This window comes from Nanorana parkeri, unplaced genomic scaffold (genome assembly GCF_000935625.1).
Source record: "Nanorana parkeri isolate BGI_ZX_2015 unplaced genomic scaffold, ASM93562v1 scaffold930, whole genome shotgun sequence".
Lineage (NCBI taxonomy): Eukaryota > Metazoa > Chordata > Amphibia > Anura > Dicroglossidae > Nanorana > Nanorana parkeri.
In genome coordinates, this window is record NW_017307198.1 from 124,160 (window position 1) to 146,176 (window position 22,017).

The window sequence follows — 22,017 nt, forward strand, 5'->3', positions numbered from 1 at the left end:
TCTAATTGATTTTAAAATAATAATAATATTTACTAAAAACTGAAAATATCATTTTGCTGTAATAGTCATAAATATCCCCTTAGTTACATCCCCCACTAGTTGAGAAACTATAGTCTAGGTTGAATGTCACATACATTGGAGCACCATGCCATCTACAGTATGCACTACAGTATATATAGGACAGGAGAGGTGTGTTACTGGCAGGATCACCAGATGGGAATAAAGGAAAAAAGCCTGAACAACAAAAACTCATGCAGCCACCACATCTAAAGAATTGTAAGCTGCAACATATTCAGTGTTTGTTCTTGGGTTTAATTATTAAATAAGTCTGAATGTCTTTGAAGTTTGTACACTGGGAAAAAAACTAGACAAAACATTCACAAATGTAAAGTGACTTTAAAGGTGAATTATGAGGTGAGTGATTTTCACTCAGCCTCATAATCTGAGCCGACCTGTGACAATGAAACTGTCACAGGTCGGCTCAGTAGATCGTGAAGTGAGCGAACACATACCGGCGCTCGCTCACTTCTCGATCCTGTGCCGGCAGAGAGCAGTTACAGGGGAGGGATTGGATTCCCCCTCCTCTGTCCGATCCTCCAGCGCTGACTGGCGGAACGGACGGGGGAGGGGGCTGGTACAGCTGGCTCTGCCTCTAGATAGGCAGAGCCAGCTGTCACTCACACAGCTGGGTGGATCCAGACAGAATTGTCGGGATCCGTTCCGGCTGCGGCATCTCAGTTTACCGCGAGCTGTATACTATCAACCACGGTATGTATCAACCACAAGGCTCTCATGGGCTAGTACAGACTGAAGCTAGCACAGTCTGAAGGTCGTGTAGGATCTGTGTAAAGGGATCATAAAGCTCACTGCATCTCAGGCAACATGCAACAAATGCCCGTTTCTCACTTTTGGTAGTCCATACAAATGAATCTCAATGTAAAGTGAACAGTATATTGCCTTTAATAACACCTTTATGTTTTATTTGTAATCATTTGACAAAAGAAACTGTCTGCAAGTATGTCATTCACTCCTTCTTAGGACAGCATGATGTCTAAATAATGGAGTTGTTAAGTCCAAAAGCTCACTATACTAAGATAGTAATATTGAATTATTCCTTAAAGTGCCACTCCACTTATTAGTTTTGGTAGCTGCTTAAGAGTTAAAGAAAACCTTTGCCTACGCAAGGAAAGGGAATGGATTTCTTCTGGTGCTTGGTGAGTGACCCATTATTGTCACATGGGGCATGGAGAGTCCTCAGCCCGAGTGAGAGAGGAACAAGTGATCACGTTTGTACTTATTGATTGCCCATTGGTACAGAGACACTTAACTATGTTTCTTTTCTTCTGGATCTCTGTTTTTGAGTTCTAGGGCCTTAGACACCTGTTGTGTCCATTATCAAGGATCCTCCCATCCCTGATAGATAATATATATTATATTATCCATTTCTAATTGAAATATCAGTTTTGGGTGGGCTAAGGAATGCTTATGTGTGACCATACATGGAAAACACTGTAGCCTAAACATCTAACATAATCCTCAATTTGATGCTCTTCCTGCATATCTGGCCTATGTTGGAATATAGTAAAAACATCTACAATTGCAGTCATATTTACATGTTTTCAAAGCAAATAAGGACTATTTTAATAAATGCATTTATTTTGCTAACAAATGTCAATTACACTTGCAAAGTTACAGTTTTTTCTTCAGTTGCAGATGATGATCAATGTGAAGAAATGAAACCACATTCAGAAGATTGTTCAAAGGTAAATAAAATAAATACTACATAATTAATAACTGTATCTTGAAGATCTTTGGTCTAAACAAAAACTTTTCTAGTTTCTTTAGCAAACTAGCTCTGGTTTAGCAAAGTTCTTTAGATTTCTAAACATTATAAACCATTTTCTACCAGTTTCTAAAATTGGAAGGACTGACAATATTTAAATTAAGGAGAGATGCTTGATTAGTCAAGGCAGGTTCTAAAAAAAAGGATTATTTACCTTTCTCTATGATTGTGCACACTTCCTCCCTGCTGGTTTCCGGTATTGATGACCGGTCCCCCCAAAAGCACTACTATTCTCCAGTCATGTTTCCTCTGCTCTCCCCAAAATCAATACACATAATCCAGGACCAGCAGCCACTAATTCTGCATTGTATGTGATGCCATAAGGGCCCACACACATTCCATGATGGGAAGAAGACCGCAGAGCTGTAACTATTGAGTAGGGTAAGCATTTCTTTGTTTTATATCCTCCTAGACTAAATGAACATTATATTCTATATATACAAAGGGGGAACCCACATTTATTTTTATTTTTTTAAGATGACTGGAGTTTAGCTTTAAACCTTACAATAAAAATAATTTTTCCTGTGCCTTTTCTGCTTTAAAACGGAAGTGGAAGTTGGTGGGAGATGTGCTGTGTTTGTATGCACCCTACCCATAACAGATGTTACTGTCAAGGCTGGACCAGTGATAAGTGTCTAACTGGATCACAGCTGCGGAACAGGTGGAGGTTTTATGGGATAAGGAAGTTCAGTGAGCGACTCCCAATTACATTAACTGCTAGAGGGAGACCGCACTCATCATATACTTCCTGTTAAACTGAAGTGAGGAATAGGCTATGATGGATAGCGTTTTTTTACGGTGATTTTATTCAACTCACTGTAGTCGATAATTGGTCGAAGAGTCTGGTCTTTATTTTTGACGAAGAACATTCCAGACCCTGCAGGGGATGAGGAGGGGCTGATAAACCCCTTTTTGAGGTTTTCGTCGAGGTAACTTTTTAGATGCTTCAATTCTGGTTCCGAGAGGGGGTAGACGCGTCCGACGGGTATGGTGCTGCCTGGGAGAAGGTCAATGGGGCAGTCATAGGTTCTATGAGGGGGCAAAGCTTCAGCGGCCTTCTTACTAAACACATCTCTGAATTCCCCATATTAAGGGGGAACTATGGCTGACCCCAACTGAAGTAGTGCTGAGTGTGGGTAACAGGTCTCCCTGCAATAGGGTGAATCAAGCAATATTGTGTTTTGTGCCCATAGGAAGGAGGGTTGATGTAGTTTCAACCACGGTAACCCCAGTATAATGGGGAAATTGGGAGAGGGAATCACATCGAATGTAAGATATTTGGTATGGTTTAGGGGCGTCATAACGCGCAGGGGTTGTGTGACCCTAGAGATGGGCCCTGTGGATAAAGAAGTACCATCAATGAAAGTGACTACAAGCGAGGCATTTTTTGCAAGTGTAGGGATTTTATTTTGGTCAATCAACTGAACATCAATGAAATTTCCACATGACCCGGTGTCGACCATAGCTTCAGTGCGGATTCGATTTTGCTCCCACTGCAAAGTTAAGGAGATAAAAATGTAATTACTTGAGGCAGGGCTGGATGGAATCATTTTGCAGAGGTGATCGCTCTTACCTTCGGTCTTTTTGCGGATCAATGGACAGGATTCCACGATGTGGTCAGGGGCTGCGCAATACAGACACAAGCGATTCTGACGTCTGCAAATTTTTCAGCTTGTGTGAGTGGACCTTTGACTGATCCGATCTCCATGGCCTCTACTGGTTGGACAGGTGGCACCGGAAGGAAGCGGCGGGGCAAGGGTGGCAAGCTAGACATTCTCTCTGCCCGTCTCTCTCTTAAGCGCCGGTCCTCGTCGATGGACCTCATCATGAGTGCCTCTAGGGTAGGTGGTAACACAAAAACATGTAGCAGGTTCAGCAAGATTTGCAATGACTTCGAGAATACTTGCAGTTGTGTGCTCTGAATAGCTCTGGGCTCACAGCGGGGTAGCAGTCTCGATTCGCCTGTTAGTGGTTCAGGGCAGTGATCTGCGTTGACTGTCCAAGGGCAGCCTGTGGGTTCTCTGTTCGGCACTCGACTCTCCACAACGAGAGAACGCCGAGCGACGAACCAGCTGACCCTTTACCCTGGTAGCCGCGCCCCGTGGGAGGAGCCGCCGTGACGTCACGCACGAGACGACCCTTCGCTGGAGCGCGGGGACACGCCGGGTAAGTCTGTGACAGTTACATCCTAGGAGGGAAGAGTGGCTCCTACCTTTTTTTTACTCGCCCACAATCTGTGAATGTTGAAGGTTATGTAGCCCTCACTCATTCATAAGGGGGGGGCATCTGGGTGCCCCTTAATTAAAGGGTACCCCGATGCAAAAACCTTCCTACCAGACCTAACGGGTCTGGTATGAATTGGGGGGGAACCTCATGGTTTTTTTCCCCCCTCTTCTGCTGACTGTTAAAAAAACATTTTTAAACATTTTCTGTCACTTTGCTGCGATGAACGAAACGAACTTTCGACCGGACTACCGCTAACAAATTTTTCCGAATCCAAATCTCGACATGAATTGTATTTCGGACCCGGATCCCGAAAAACGAAATAACGCAAAATCCGAATCAAAACGAATTTTTGGCCAGTGCACATGTCTATATATTACATACCTCCTGATCCCTGGAAAGGCAAACAATTTTGTAGAGTTTTGGGTACAGCAGTAATGAGTTAAACCCTTTGTTAAAGGAGAACTATGAGGTGAGTGATTTTCACTCAACCTCATAGTTCGAGCCGACGTGTGACAATGAAACTGTCACACGTCGGCTCAATAGATCGGGAAGTGAGCGAACACATACCATCGCTCGCTCACTTCTCGATCATGTCCCTGCAGAGAGCCGTGACTGTCACTCACGGCTCCCTGCAGGGATTCCCCCTCTCCCCTGTCCGATCCTCCAGCGCTGACTGGCGGAACAGATGGGGGAGGAGGCGGGTAGATAGGCAGAGCCAGCCTCTAGATAGGCAGAGCCAGCTGTCACTCATGCAGGGAGGACACTAGTGGTCCACGGGAGGACACTAGTGGCCCTAAGGAGAACTATGGGGAAAAACACTTACCCCATAGTTCACCTTTAGGTTTTATTGCTGTCTGTTTCCCATTTGGAAACAGATCGCCCCTCTATTGTCCTAGTGACCATTGTCAGAAGGTGAGGGAAAATCCAAAATTGTGAGTTGTCACTAGAGCAAGATGTAAGAAAAAATCCTCCAGGGAGGACACATGTTCATGTGACAATTCACCAAGATGGGTTTTCATTAACTTTAGGGGAGATTTTCTTTCATTTCCAGTTGCGCCTCTAAGACAGGAAGCAAAAGGAGCTCTCTTCAATGGGGCATATAAATCCTTAATCTAAAACGAAAAAAAGTTGGTTTTGCATATATTTTAAAACATTATATAGTACATATGATTTAACATTTGTTACTTCTGTCTTACCATTATTTAAGGAATCAGAGGAGTTTTACATTATGAACCGTAAAGAGCGTGGGATCTGCCTCATCATAAACAATTTTAACTTTGAAAAGTCAAGACAGAACGGTCCTCAATGTACCCGTTTGGAAAACAGGAATGGAACAGAAAAAGATGAAAGTAAGAACAGCGTTAAACTGAAACTACATGTTAACACTGGGTTATAGCGAGTTAAATTAGATCAATTATTTTGCATACCAAAAAATTATTATGATTTTTTTAAATAATACTTTTAAGAACAATATAGAAAATAGTCCATACACCTAACTGAAATTTCTCCAAGTGCTTTTTGGTCTCCTTTAGAGACACTTTCCATGGATATTAAATGTGAAAAGTGAACAGCACTACCAATATTAAAAAGTGCTTTCCTTTACAATGTGTCTATAGCCAACAAATTCAGATAAAAGTGCATTAAATATTTCAAATGTAGCAACGTATAAATCTCAATAAATATCTCTTCATAAAAGTGGTATAAAAGTGCCAAATCAAACGAATAAATATACTAAAAAAATAAATGTGATAAAAGTGTTAAAACAGATGAAGAAATCTAAAACTTAAAGTGTACATAAAAGATCAATTATTTCTATATAGACAAGTGATAAAAAGTCCAATCCGTGCTCCACACAGCAAACGTGCCTTAATGTAATTCAAAGTTTCAATCACAAATAGTCCACATCATTAAACTTCCACGCTTTTCAGGTGCAAAAATAAGAAGTGTCACTCTACCCTTGCCAAAAATCCCTCTTATCCACACTCAGCAGAGTAATAAGACGATCAGAACATATGTGATACAATCTTGCAAAGCTATCTTCCACCCTCTGAGTCTTGTGCCCCTCTCCACTCCACGTCTTTTGAGAATGTCCTGGATGACGAAACGCATCAAGCTTGTTAAGTTCATACTGCACGATGAGCGTTTTTTTGCTTTTTTAATATGTCATTGTTACCGGAGATTAACCAAACAAATTGACTGTGGTGTGGAGAGGAGCACAAGACTCAGAGGGTGGAAGATAGCTGTGCAACATTGTATCACATATGCTCTGATCATCTTATTAGGGCTAGTTTACACCACCCCCAGCGCGTAACTGGGACGGGCCGAAACGCACTGGGACTGGTGTGAACTAGCCCTTAGCCCTTGCGGATAAGAGAGACTTTTGGCACGGGGAGAGTGACACTTCTTATATTTGCACCTGAAAAGTGTGAAAGTTTAATGACGTTGACTATTTGTGATTTGAACTTTGAATTACATTAACCACTTGAAGACCGGGGTGGTAAACCCCCTTCCTGTCCAGGCCATTTTTCAGTATTCAGCGCTGTGGTACTTTGACTGACATTTATTCAGTCATGCAACACTGTAAGAAAATACATTTTATATCAGTTTTTGGGACAGATAGAGCTTTATTTTGGTGGTGTTTAATCACCACTGGAGTTTTTTATTTTTTTTACTATATTAAGGAAAAATTACCCAAAATTTAGGGGAAAAAAACTGTTATGAAATATTTATTACTAACAATTTTTTTTGTAAAATATAAAAGACGGGGTCATGTCGGGTAAATAATAGAAAAATGTCACCAGCACACAAAAGGTTGAAAAAGCAAAATATTTTATTGCCAATAGCTGTATCTCATTGGCAAGCGCTTTCGGGGCCTTGCCGGGTCCCCTTCATCAGGCTTAGAGATAACAATGAAGTGAAAGACATACAACAATATATACCTAGACATACCAATCAACTGAGTGCTGTGAAACCACTCCCATCCACCTAGGGCGTCGGTATGACATCACACCTGCCGTTAAGTATTTGAAAAGGACGTGTGAAGAATGATGTATATCCCAGCCATATCTATTGAACCATCAGTGACCCCCAACAGCACATATAAGTGTGACTCACCCAGTAGCAAAATACATAGTTTGGGTTAGAGATCGTAAGACCAAGTGCAGTGCAGTATCAAGTGTCAGGGCCGCGAGCGCACATGGAATGAAGCGGTGCTGGTTGCCTCGGCAACATGACGCTATACAGCGGCTCTTAACATCCAGAACCATGGCTGCTTGACCCGCCCTCTCGATCTGACAGCTGTCCCACTGCACAGTATGGATCAGTAGCCCAAGGGCTCACAATGCGAATGACACCACAGTCTGAACAGTCCTTTTTAAAATGTGACTTCTCTGGCTGTCATCCATACATCTCTGTACATCTTAAGACTTATACTTCCTATGTGAAATGCAGTTTCTGCTTAAACCAGTTCCAAAGACTGAATATCCCAAGGGGCACTGTCTAAGTAAAAATGTGTATTATATGCTAACCTGGAACAAGTATAGAGTAAGTAGCTCTGACACTTTTATTTTATTTTTTTATTTTTTTTTTATAAATTCTGTTTTTATTCCAAGAAAAGGTTTTCAAAAAATACAAACAAAGGTACATAACACATAACATTGTCAAACTGTATGTACTGACACTTTTCTAACACTCATGTACAGCATGCTTGTTCTGGAACTGTTACCAAAACCCACTGAAGTCTGACACGGCAGGCATCTGGTGTTTCAAAAGGAGGCCTGCAATGGCAGTCCCCATTCATCTGTAATGAGCCACTAAAAAACTCTGACAACATTTTGTACATCTTCAGAATTATACTTCATATGTGAAGTGCAGTTTCTGGTTAAACCAGTTGCAAACATGTAATATCCCTTGGGGCACTGTCTAAGTACAAATGTGGCTCAACATACAAAGGATGCGTGCATAGTGGAAAAAGGATTTACCCAATCAGTCAGCAGATATTTATCAGAGCTGTCCATATTTAGAAATGTCAAGTTCTGTAGGTATCCCATTGCACTCCTGACCGGTCTACCCCTTGTGAAATGGGTGTGGAAGTGACTGCAGATGGCACCGCCTAAATCCAAGAAGCCACTTACTCAAGTGCATGCCTGAGGAGGATCTGGGTGGAAACTGCTCTCTGGACCTTGGAAGAGATATGTTTGCCCAAGGGCTCAAGTATATTTGTCTAGTTACAGAGGGACAAAAGTCAGATTCAGGGGCAAGGAAACACTGACTGCTCTCAAAGGGTCACATATTTATCTGGCTGTCCTCTGTCCTTCAGCATCTACTTTTGGAGGTCACTCTCATAGGACCTACTAATGATAAAGTATTAATTTTTTGTGCTTTGGCTATCCTCCACCCCTAAACCCTCTTTCCTGTATTTGAGTACTGCAATAAATAGTAAAACCCTAGAGTCTGGATTGTTGATCCAGATGTTTGTCCATGAGCTGTTGAGTCCAGATACAGGGCAAGTAGCCTCAGGACATGTAGGAGAACCAAATATTACCGGCAGTTCTTAGGGGATAAATGCTACATGCTATTGACATTTTCTATTGTAATGGCTGCCACTGCACTCACACGCACCTCTTCACTCACCTCCACTGCACAGGCAAGTACCTATTCACTCGCCACCACTTTAACAGTTTGCACCTATTCCCTTGACTGCACCATTGTAGACTTATTTTTCTCACCACCTCTGCACTGACATGCACTTGTTCACTCATGACACTGCCACAGGACAGGTAAGAGAACCAAATATTACCAGCAGCTCCTTAGGGGGTACATGCTACATGCTCTTGACATTTTCCATTGTAATGGCTGCCACTGCACTCACACGCACTTATTCACTTACCTCTACTGCGCAGACAAGTACTTATTCACTCGCCACCACTGTAACAATGCACACCTACTCCCTTGACTGCACCATCGTAGACTTATTTTGCTCAGCGTCACTGCACTAACATGCATGTGTTTACTCATGACACTGCACTGGCACACACTTCTGTATTCATCCCATTTAAGGAATGGGTACACTTTTTCCAATGGTCAATAGAATACCACATAGAAGGACAGCTTGTATGTAATATCAGAGTTTTGCACTATTTACTGAGAGCTCAGCACTTCTTTTTTTTTTTAGGGAAAGCCTAAATCTAACAAGAGAGCCTTTGCTAGATGCTGACAAGGCTACAATATGCAATGTCTTTCCTTGCAGAATTGCTGGCATGAAATCAAAGCTATATTTGTTTGAAGTAGTACATTATAAAATGTATTTGAGCAGCTTTATTGCTGTGTAATACTCTGGCACATTCATTTTTGAATGTACTCTGGAAATGTCTGATTAAGGACCCAGAGATTATGTTCCAGGAATTTAGATTCATGATTCACCCAAATTAATGGTGCACTCTGGGCAGACATAAAGCCATTGAATTTACACTGACTCAGCTTTTCTGTGCAATGGCTCTAAATTTCATCCTGGCATTCCACTGCACCAGATGGTCCACGTAGCAGTTGTCAGTATTACATAGTAGTACATCTTCTAAATGGCTGTGAATCTGACATTGTAAAAAAGCTAGTGAGCATGGTTCATGCTCGCCTCTGCCATCTCTTGGATTACGCTGCAGCCTCACCAATGCAATTTGGCAAATGAACAAAAAGTTGCACAGCACAAAATTAAAGTGGAACACTAGACAAATGGATATATACATAGCTTAAACATGTACATGTTTACAGTTTTACCCGACAAAGAATTTGTCATTTTGGCCCAACGTTCAGGTGAAAAACACGACTCTGCCAGTCATGTAAGGGGAACTACAACCTTCTATCCCTTACAGCCAAGGAAGGTGCCATATTTACCTCTATTTGGATTGCAGTTGCCCTGGTGCTGCCCATGTGGTGGTATGGCACCAGCCACTTGAGAACAGAAATAAGCACACTGGCAAACTTAACATTTGGCGTGCCTTAAAAGTAACTGTTTTGGGAGACATTAAATTGATGGGTAAAGTTCTGTTTGCTGCTACTTCCTGGGTCAACTTTAGCGCTACCTTGGTCAAGATACCTGCTTATCAGAGGCAGGAATGCGTATCCACTGTCAAGAGAACAGGCTGGAAGCAGAGAGGTAGCATAGGCAGCTGAACCTAGAAGTGTGTACATTTTCTGGTTTGCAATGTGGCTGAGACATGTACAGTTCAAGACTGACTGAAAAAATTGGCAAATCCATCGGCAGGTAAACAGTAAAAACATTTGCATTACAACCGTGTAATTAGTTGTTTACCCTGAGTAACATACAACATTGTGAAAAACGTTAGAAATCCTGCTTCGATATTTGTCTAGTTACAGAGGGACAAAAGTCAGATTCAGGGGCAAGGAAACACTGACTGCTCTCAAAGGGTCACATATTTATCTGGCTGTCCTCTGTCCTTCAGCATCTACTTTTGGAGGTCACTCTCATAGGACCTACTAATGATAAAGTATTAATTTTTTGTGCTTTGGCTATCCTCCACCCCTAAACCCTCTTTCCTGTATTTGAGTACTGCAATAAATAGTAAAACCCTAGAGTCTGGATTGTTGATCCAGATGTTTGTCCATGAGCTGTTGAGTCCAGATACAGGGCAAGTAGCCTCAGGACATGTAGGAGAACCAAATATTACCGGCAGTTCTTAGGGGATAAATGCTACATGCTATTGACATTTTCTATTGTAATGGCTGCCACTGCACTCACACGCACCTCTTCACTCACCTCCACGCACCTCCTCCATAGGCAAGTACCTATTCACTCGCCACCACTTTAACAGTTTGCACCTATTCCCTTGACTGCACCATTGTAGACTTATTTTTCTCACCACCTCTGCACTGACATGCACTTGTTCACTCATGACACTGCCACAGGACAGGTAAGAGAACCAAATATTACCAGCAGCTCCTTAGGGGGTACATGCTACATGCTCTTGACATTTTCCATTGTAATGGCTGCCACTGCACTCACACGCACTTATTCACTTACCTCTACTGCGCAGACAAGTACTTATTCACTCGCCACCACTGTAACAATGCACACCTACTCCCTTGACTGCACCATCGTAGACTTATTTTGCTCAGCGTCACTGCACTAACATGCATGTGTTTACTCATGACACTGCACTGGCACACACTTCTGTATTCATCCCATTTAAGGAATGGGTACACTTTTTCCAATGGTCAATAGAATACCACATAGAAGGACAGCTTGTATGTAATATCAGAGTTTTGCACTATTTACTGAGAGCTCAGCACTTCTTTTTTTTTTTAGGGAAAGCCTAAATCTAACAAGAGAGCCTTTGCTAGATGCTGACAAGGCTACAATATGCAATGTCTTTCCTTGCAGAATTGCTGGCATGAAATCAAAGCTATATTTGTTTGAAGTAGTACATTATAAAATGTATTTGAGCAGCTTTATTGCTGTGTAATACTCTGGCACATTCATTTTTGAATGTACTCTGGAAATGTCTGATTAAGGACCCAGAGATTATGTTCCAGGAATTTAGATTCATGATTCACCCAAATTAATGGTGCACTCTGGGCAGACATAAAGCCATTGAATTTACACTGACTCAGCTTTTCTGTGCAATGGCTCTAAATTTCATCCTGGCATTCCACTGCACCAGATGGTCCACGTAGCAGTTGTCAGTATTACATAGTAGTACATCTTCTAAATGGCTGTGAATCTGACATTGTAAAAAAGCTAGTGAGCATGGTTCATGCTCGCCTCTGCCATCTCTTGGATTACGCTGCAGCCTCACCAATGCAATTTGGCAAATGAACAAAAAGTTGCACAGCACAAAATTAAAGTGGAACACTAGACAAATGGATATATACATAGCTTAAACATGTACATGTTTACAGTTTTACCCGACAAAGAATTTGTCATTTTGGCCCAACGTTCAGGTGAAAAACACGACTCTGCCAGTCATGTAAGGGGAACTACAACCTTCTATCCCTTACAGCCAAGGAAGGTGCCATATTTACCTCTATTTGGATTGCAGTTGCCCTGGTGCTGCCCATGTGGTGGTATGGCACCAGCCACTTGAGAACAGAAATAAGCACACTGGCAAACTTAACATTTGGCGTGCCTTAAAAGTAACTGTTTTGGGAGACATTAAATTGATGGGTAAAGTTCTGTTTGCTGCTACTTCCTGGGTCAACTTTAGCGCTACCTTGGTCAAGATACCTGCTTATCAGAGGCAGGAATGCGTATCCACTGTCAAGAGAACAGGCTGGAAGCAGAGAGGTAGCATAGGCAGCTGAACCTAGAAGTGTGTACATTTTCTGGTTTGCAATGTGGCTGAGACATGTACAGTTCAAGACTGACTGAAAAAATTGGCAAATCCATCGGCAGGTAAACAGTAAAAACATTTGCATTACAACCGTGTAATTAGTTGTTTACCCTGAGTAACATACAACATTGTGAAAAACGTTAGAAATCCTGCTTCGATGGATTATATAATAACTCACAAGGTAAACTGTGGTGAGAGGAAACACAAAGGTTGCCACTATTGACCTCTGCTACTGAAAATAATAGTTGCTTGGATGTTATGCTAAACCTTTCTAACAAAAAAAAAGAAGGGTAACATAGCTCACAACCGTCCTTTAAAGGGAATGTCAAATCTCTCTGTCCCTCTTTCCTCCTTAGTTGTCCCTCTTTTTGGTCTTATGTACAGATCCCCATAAAAGATGTACTACCTAACTACCAAGAGTGTTACACTACATTACATCTGTCATATATCCTCCAAATGATTGCATTTGTTATTGTAAAACGATGATGTTTAGGGCAGTATTTCTCTCTCTTTTTTCAGTCATTACACCCTTTAAAAGTATGCAAAATCTTAATATTACTATTATACAGGATTTATATAGCGCCAACAAAATAAGGAAGACATTACAAACACAATACAATTCAAGACAAGATGGTAGGGAGGGGCCTGCCCGTGAGGGCTTACAATCTAAGAGGGAGGGGCAAGTGATACATGAAAAGGTAGCTGTGGGGTACCCTTTCACATCAGTCCCCCCTTGAAATTAGAAGCCTCCTTTTACGTTAGGAGACCCCTTCACATCAGAATTCCTCCTCTCACACTAGTCATGATGCTGTCCAAAACGTTTGAGGCACCCCTGAGGAAGCCAGAAGGCACCCTGGTTAAGAAATGTTGGTTCATGTTATAAAAAACAAACTTGTGCGTTTAACGTTTTTTTGTTGATTTATTCTGCATTAATGAAGACAATATTGGGGCCTTTCTTTTCTTACATACTTTGAGTGGAATTTATCAAAACTGGAGCAGACCAAATCTGGAGCAGTTGCCCATAGCAACCAGCTTTCATTTTCAAAGTTTAATTGAACACACTGAAGAGAGAAGCTGATTGGTTACTATGGGCAACTGCTCCAGATCCTGTCTGCTCTGGTTTTGGTAAATTCACCCCTTTGTGCTGATGGCTTTCCTTCATCTAATCTCAGAAAGTTGGAAGTATGAATATAGATTTTAGGAGTTCTGACTTTACTTACTGCATACTTGTTCTAGGTCAGTGCAATTAACATTATAAGTTCAAAAATGGCAGCCCCATAATTACTCTAACTCGAGTTACTCTACCCACAGGTTTGTTTTAAAGGTATAATAAGAGACCCTTTGACTTTAGCACAGTTCCATTGTTTCTAGAGCGTTAGCTTCACAGATGTATTGCCCTTGCTGCCTAGAGTTGCTATGTAACAGCTTAACATATATAGTATCTAAAGCATTTTTTGTTTTACAGCTGTCATTATAAGAGGAATAAAGGGGATATTCACCATCTGTTTAGGAGATTTCCTTTCACTTTCTGTTGTGTTTCCCAGACAGGAATTGAGGAGACATACTCTATCCAAAATGTAAAAAAAAAAAAAAAGTTTTAGCTTTACATATGCTTTAAGTGGTTATTTGGAGGTTTGTATTGTTTTCCTTGTTTAGAATTTATAACGGATTATTTTAGTTAAAAGAATGTTTAGAATGCATATTCTGTTTCTTTTACATATATACCATCAGAAATCTCCTTTTCTCTGACAGAGTCACTCAATGAGGTATTTTCCAGACTTGGTTTCCGTGTTGAGGTGAAGAATGACCTTGATGGAAATGAGATTCTCGAGACTGTTGGATCGTACAGCAAGCAGAACTTTGATAATAATGACTGTTTTATCTGCTGCATTCTGTCCCATGGAAACACAGGATTAGTTTATGGCACAGATGGGCAAGGTGTAGCCATCAGTGATCTTACCTTTTGTTTCCGTAAGTGCTTATGCTCCTCATTAAATGGAAAGCCCAAACTCTTCTTTATTCAAGCATGTCAAGGAGTGCAACCTCAGAATTGTGTTCCTGTGGAATCAGATGCCTGTAATGCCTCTCATGTGGATAATGTGACAAGCAATGACCTGATTCCAGGAGAACCAGATTTCCTGCTTGGGATGGCCACCGTATTGCGCTGCTCAGCCTTCCGTCATCCTAATGAGGGTTCCTGGTACATTCAGTCTCTGTGCAGTGAGCTCAGTGCACATTATCACAGGTAATATGTTATCCTGTTATTTTTTTTTCTCCTGTTCTGCAAGATACTGTTATGATATTTCTGGTTGAGACTCTGATTTTTATCAATATGCTAATGAAGAAAACATAAAAAAGAGTCTTGTCTGAAAGATCCATTGTGACAATAACACAGCACACTAGGTTTTTACTGTATACATTAGGTTTTTATACATAAGATAAAAAAGGCAGAGCTAGCAAATAGGATAGTATAACTCTAGAAGGTCAGCAAATTACTTGAAGTGGCGAGACTACATTTCTAAGAAAGGAGAGGTCTAAGAGCAATCTTGTGTAAAAGTTCAGTCTTTACTCAAAATGGATTTACAGTTCCTTTATACAAAATGGATGCTCCTGTGCTTAATATGAACATTATAGTGGATTTATTTTTCAGTACTTATAGCCATTAGATGAAAGTTGCCCAATCTGATATGATTAGGTAATGATTTTATACGTACGTGGATCAGGAAGGTGCTTGGAAAAATTAATTTGACGTGTTAAAAAAAAACCTTTGAAGATGCTTAAAGTGATATTAAAGCCTCCTTTTTAAAAAAAATATTTCCTACAAGGAGACCCACCTTTGCTTGAGGCTGTTGCAGTTTTCTTTAAAAGTTTTACATTTCTCGTCCCCGCAGCAATCTTCCCCCCGCCCCCTGTACGGGTGCCACCATCGTTCTAATGGAGGCACCTGTGCGCGCTCCTGCCCGCAGTGCTGTGTGCGTCCTTAGACACACACAGCCCTGTGGCAGGCCACGCCCCTTCTCTCTATAAATGATGGCACAAGGAGCCTATGGCTCCTCTGCCATCAGTATCCTCCCCCCCACAACCAGGAAGTTCGGGGAACGGAGGATCGCTTCAGGACCGGCGGTGGGGACGAGCGTAGCTGACAGTTAAGTGTGGGGGGGACTGAGGTAGAAAAAAGGTGCTGGGCCGTTTTTAACCTAATGCAGAGAATGCATTAAGGTAAAGAAAACGCCCAGACCGCCTACAATTTGCTGCCATTGCCACTCTGTCTCTGTAGGGTGAAAGTTGCTTTTAAAGCAGGATGAAGGAGGCCTGCTGAAGTATTTTGGCTCATAAATAACCACACTGAAATGAAATACAAGAGAATAGCAAATTAGCATTCATTTTCAAAAAACAAATTAATGGGTCTAAAAAAAATACTCTATAATTGACATATACTTAAACGATTAAAGTTGAACTCCAGGATTTTGAAAAAGTTAATCCTTGCAGTGGAGCTACCCCTACACTGCAAGGATTAACTACTCGTTTTTTCCAGGGAGCGGAAATAAAGAAAATATACTTACCTGATCCTCAGTCCTGCTTGGCTGCCTCTTCTCCCCTGGGTCCGGCAGTGTAAGGATCCGTGATATCATCATATCTAATACAGTGTATTGGACGTGAGGATGCCGAGGGACATACCACAGCAAAAGCAGAGGGGGTGAGAGGTGAGCTGTCACTGCCACAGGACCAAGGATCAGGTTAATATATCTTTTTTATTTTTGCTCCCCTGACAAAATTAGCAGTTAACCCTTGGTGTGTGTGTGTGTGTGTGTGTGTGTGTGTGTGTGTGTGTGAAAGGGGGGGGACTAGTCCCACTGCATGGGTTACATTTTCAAAATCTAAGACTTATTCTTTAAAGTTAAACCCAGCATTGTATTTTGCAGTTCTAGACCGAAGCTGAAGGGTGCTGCCCAAATCTTGTTAAATGCTTGTAAACTGATGATCATAACACTATATTTTAGAGTTTAAAATGATACAGTGCCTGTGTGTACAGCCAGCCCCCCGTCTACTGTGAGAGCCATTGTACTGGTTTTCTACTGATTGTGAAAGATGTAACTAATGACAATGCAATGCTGACATCGCAGGGCATGTGACACAGCACTTCCAGGCTATTACGCCAGATGTAAACATAATTTTCATCCTTTTCTTGTCTCCTAGAGGTGAGGACATACTCTCCATTCTTACAAAGGTAAATGAGCAACTGAGCAAGAAGTGTGTTTCAAATAAAACGCAAATGCCACAACCCTGGACAACACTCAGCAGAAAGCTTGTCTTCAATTTACCAGCCAGCCCTGTGTCCCATATCACACCCAACGACAACTAACTCCGGTACTTAGCATTAATGTTATTAAACCATGCTGCTTCGTTAGCCTACACAGAGGCTCTTACCTCATTGCTCAGGATGTGAACTGACTGCATTCAACGTTCAAGTCACAGAACAGGAATCTGCAGTGTTATAATTTACAGCATCTCACACTTTTTCAGGTGGATGTGAACCGGTGTAAGATTGATGCTAATATAGACATTACTACAACATATTAAAAAGGGAAAAAAATAATGAATGTTTTACTGTTATGAATTAATAAAATCTGATTTGTTGCCATTGGTTTCTGTACTTTGCACATCATTATTGCTGTTCACTGTTCTAATGCGTAAGTGTGTTTTTTTTTAAGAGACCAGTCGCACTTGTGCGCTAGAATGCAAGTGTTAATGCGCATTGCCGCAACGCATATGTGGTGTGTTGCAGTGCCATTCATTGTAAGTCCAACGCACAATGTAACGGACCAAAACACACAGTCACACACAGTACCTTGCATTGTTGGACGCTGCATGTTTAAAATGGGTAATTTACTTTTTTTCATCCATTGTAGTGTGTTGGAAGAACTTCATAAATAATTGGTTGCCCTAATGACTTATTGCACTGCGATGGAACACTTTAGAGTGTATGGACCCTAAAGGATAACAATGTAAAAATGTATTTTCGCCTCCCTAAAATAAATATTAAGGTACATACAGAGGTAGCAGTTTATTCCAGATTGTATTATTATGGTCAGCAATAACTAATGTATATATCAAAATAGGTTCAGATAATTTGCATGAATGCTTGAATGTGAGAGCGGTAGTGGTAATGTTCATGATGATGATAATAGAATACCGGTGAGGTTGTTATAAAAGTGGGATATTACAGAAAAGTGATCAAGGTACTGGCAGATATTGGTGATATTGATATGTTATGCCAATTTTTAGTAGCTTGTGATGCTGGTATAAGAAAGTAGTGTGATTAAAGTAAATCTTTCCTAAGATTTATGGACGCTGCTATTGCTGACCTCCTTGAAAACAGCTAGTTTCCTGACGGTTATGCTGACCCTCTGGCTTCAAACTTTTCTGCATTTCTGACCCAGAGGAAGCATTCATTTTAGAAACGTCAGAGTGAAATTAGAAGTCCTTCTCTGCACAGCTCAATATTTGAAGCAGAACTCCAGCCAAAAATAGCAAGCTGAAAATGAATAGCTCATTAAAAGATGCTTTTTTCTGGATATTCACCATTGATCCAGTGATTGCCCCTGCAGTGTGACATTAATGAGGTCCGGTGAACCCCAAAGTGAGTAATCAGAATGGGGAGTTGTACTAAACCCAGTGCCCCCATTAATTCTCCGAAATTCATAAGTCTGTGATGAAACCATCAGATTCAGATCATGTACCTGTAGGATCAGACATAGAGCTGTCACTTTTCATATAACTCTCACACTAGAACACAGCTCAGCTTGAGACACAATCAGGCTATAAAAAATCTCATTAAATTTAATTAGCAGAAGATCGTAAAAATTCTAGCAGTATCCTTAATCCCACTTTGCCAGAACCCACACAGCCTGTCAATAGGCCCAGTCAAAAATGGCCAATTGGAAACCCATTAGCAGCATGTCTCATAATCCAGGCTTGCTAATAGCAGTCATAAAATGCCTATCTGGTATGTGATTTCACAGTACACACCTGCAGTCTGGTTTTTTAACTACCCAGAGTTAAGTTTCATCCATAATTAATGCTACCATGGTGCTACATTAAGTATCTACACAAATGTATAAGTGAATAGCAATCAGTTTGAGACCAAACACCCCGGCAGAAAGCTGAATAGACACATTACCCCCTCTAAAGGAAGCCTTACATAAAATCCATAACATGTCTGATGTTTATCAAATCATGATTTAATTCTATGCTATAAAATGTTGGTTGTTGGACTGTAAAGCATGGCCATCCGGAAATATTGATGCATTTAGAAAATCTTCCGTTAGGGTGCCTGTTGTAATACCATAAAACACTTCAACACTGCTCAAAACCCTTGGATTGGTTTTATCATATCTGTAAAAACCCTCTGTACGGTCAACAAAGCCTGCTGCATCTGCAGCTCAAAGCTCTCAATTTTCCATCCAAACTATGCACGAATGCTGAGAGTCATTCTGAGGGCCAGTGAGTCTGTCAGAAGCGGATTCATGCTGAAGTGAATCAGACTCTACTGGAACCAAAGACCAGACAAACCTTGTTAAGAACTTTTCCCTTTAAGTATAGACTGGATTGCTCTATGGTCTAGCACATACCAATCTATCGATAGACTGGTATATGCTGGACATGCCTGTCCCCAAAAATTCAACCAGATTTGGGTCCTGTGGTTTCAGCGGTTACTTTCTCTCAATGAGATGCCTGATGTTGATGCTTAAATTGATGTTGCCATATTGTTTTAGGAAAGGTACCAAGCCTTGAGGGGGGGAGGAATTGTATGCAAGTGTGTGTGAGTGTCTGCCTGCATTTGCCATTATTTGTAACCATTTACTCTGCTCTGTTGTCCAGGGATGTGACATATAAATGTGTACCACTTAAAGTCAAAATGCAAAACAAATGCCTTTAAAAAAAAATAAAAAAAATTAAAGTGTATTATACAGGTGAAACTCGAATAATTAGAATATCGTGCAAAGTTAATTTATTTCACTAATGCAACTTAAAAGGTGAAACTAATATATGAGATAGACTCATTACATGCAAAGCAAGATAGTTCAAGCCGTGATTTGTCATAAGTGTGATGATTATGGCTTACAGCTCATGTAAACCCCAAGAACCCCAAATCCACAACCTCAAAAAAGTAGATTATTACATGCAATCAATAAAACAAGGATTGTACATAGAACAATATGGGACCTCTGAAAAATACAAGCATGCATATGTACTCAGTACTTGGTTTGGGCCCCTTTTGCAGCACTTACTGCAATTACTTTTGCACGATATTCTAATTATTCGAGTTTCACCTGTAGGTGTAGAGTTGGTAAAGACAAATTGCTATATGGGTGTATGGGCAGAAGAGTAAGGGTTTAGTGGGTAAGTAGAGGTGACACTGTATGACAGTGGTAGGACTGCTAGTAGTGATATTGGTATATGCTGATCGTGAACAAAGATGTATGGCAGTACCTGATTGGGTAGTGGAAGTATGGTACTAGGCATATCAATATAGTGGTTATGGTTGGATTAGTAGTGGTGATATCAGTATACAGATAGTCACAGTTTAAATAATTCATAACCATTATTATACTAAAAACTTTTATTCAGACATAATGATTTCTTTTTAAGTTTAGCAAATAAAACTATATGAAATGTAAATAAAGTATTTTCATAATGCAACACTAAGACAATATATAATTTATAGGCCATAACATGTAAAAAATATAACAGAATTTATTACATATAAGACAAACATTATGGGGTCTGTTTATAAAATAAACTGGTATAGCTTATTCATTTGCATGGCCACTCGTTCTGTGCAAGTTAAACAGCTATTGTAAGAATGACAGAAAAACTAATATTCTTAGTGTATTTTCTCCTCGGATCAAATGTTCTTCATTAGGTTCACTTATATAGAACGAGATACAATGCATTTATTTCCTATGATCCTTAGCTCCATTCTAGTGGTCAAAATGTGGTATTTTCCTAATTGAAGAAAGTGTGGGCAGAAGAGAAATTACTTAAGGTTAACTTGCACAGAATAAATATACATGCCGATTCATTGGATAAATAAGCTATATGTTTACAATTACAAGTCTGTTCTAGTCCATACACATACAAATGTAATAACTGATATAGGAATTTATTCTCAAAAATTGCATCATTTGAAGAGTTATATACAAATTTTGAATATGCATCTTCTATATACAGTATATTTATATACACTGTATATTTTGACACATTTTACAGAAATAAAGCACAAGCTGTCAAAAAAAAAAGCTTTACATCTTCTATGTTCATAGACAGACAGACTGTGGTTGCCGCAGAAAGGTTCAGGAAGGTTATAGTAACAGAAGGGTGAATTCAGTTACACAGACCAAATAATAGAGCCCCATTGTTGTTTGTCTATTAACAAAAAATATGACCAGGACAGGAAGTGATATTTGGCCTGAGTCCCATAACATCCTAGCTCCTACCTTCTAGGTCTTTTAAAGATGTTAGCTGTGATAACCGCCATGGAATGGTTAGGAAGGCAACAATGTTTGCAGATTTAGAAGCTTGTATGCTATGAAGGTTTTGGGGACTTTTTTTCTGAATTCTCAGTATAAAAGGGAAATCTTTTTCTGTACAATTTTGGCATGAATACAGATTTATCAGAAAATGTAACTCCTATTCTGTCACAGTTTTAATGCTCTTGTGCAAAAAATATTCACTCTTCCAGCCTCATGTATCATATTCGATATTCTGCTGTGTTACTACTTTCTCATTTTTTTTTCCATTTCTGGTGTAAATAGAGAGAAGGGAGGGGGCAGGTTACAAGCAATCTGTTTCCTCCTCTGACCCCAATGCCTTCATGTTAAATTCTGGTGGTACAGGGGGAAACCCAGTGCTATCCTTTTCCATGCGCCCAGCGAAACAAGCTTACTTCATGGCTTACAACCGCAAAGACAGAACAGTGAGCTACTACTAGACATGTGCAGTTCAGTTCGTTCTGAATCGATTTTCGGACGAAATTTTGTAAATTCGGACATTCAGATATAACAAATGCAAACGAATCCGAATTTCTGATTCCGAAATTCGTTAGCTTTGGGGGTGAGCGCTACATACATGTAAATAACTAGCTTGCTGCCAAAGTTTTTATTATAAAATAATTTTTTTGTAAATATAAATAGTACTTTGCATAAATAGATAGTGCCACATGTATACCCAGAAAGGTCTATATACTTCCAACTCTGGCAGCTCTATGCCAGCATGTGGTAGGAGAGGTCTCCTGATATGGCTTTCCGGCACATCCAACTACCCTGTTTCCCTGAAAATAAGACCTACCCTGAAATTAAGACCTAGTACTATTTTTGGGAATTGCTAAAATATAAGACCTACCCTCAAAATAAGACCTAGTTGTGACCATTTCCAGGGCCGCTGGTGGCATAAGGGGGAACTTGAAGAACTGCGGGAGAGAATCAGCGGTGCCAACGAAGCCAGCGCTAGAGGAAGCGAGGCGGCAGCGAAAGGAGCAGAGCCGCATAAGCCGATGCTTCCTCTATAGCGCCGCCTCCTGTCACAGGCGGAGTGATACCA

General features: G+C 40.6%; 1 protein-coding gene across 1 annotated transcript; it reads left to right on the forward strand.

The window, feature by feature from the left end:
• The first annotated feature begins 5,275 nt into the window (after positions 1-5,275).
• On the forward strand, positions 5,276-16,777 carry LOC108795080 (caspase-8-like). Its single transcript, XM_018566265.1, has 3 exons — positions 5,276-5,418; positions 14,167-14,659; positions 16,612-16,777. Exons 1-3 carry the CDS (start codon positions 5,298-5,300, stop codon positions 16,775-16,777), a joined length of 780 nt encoding a protein of 259 aa, XP_018421767.1. The 5' UTR covers positions 5,276-5,297.
• The last annotated feature ends 5,240 nt before the right edge of the window (positions 16,778-22,017 follow it).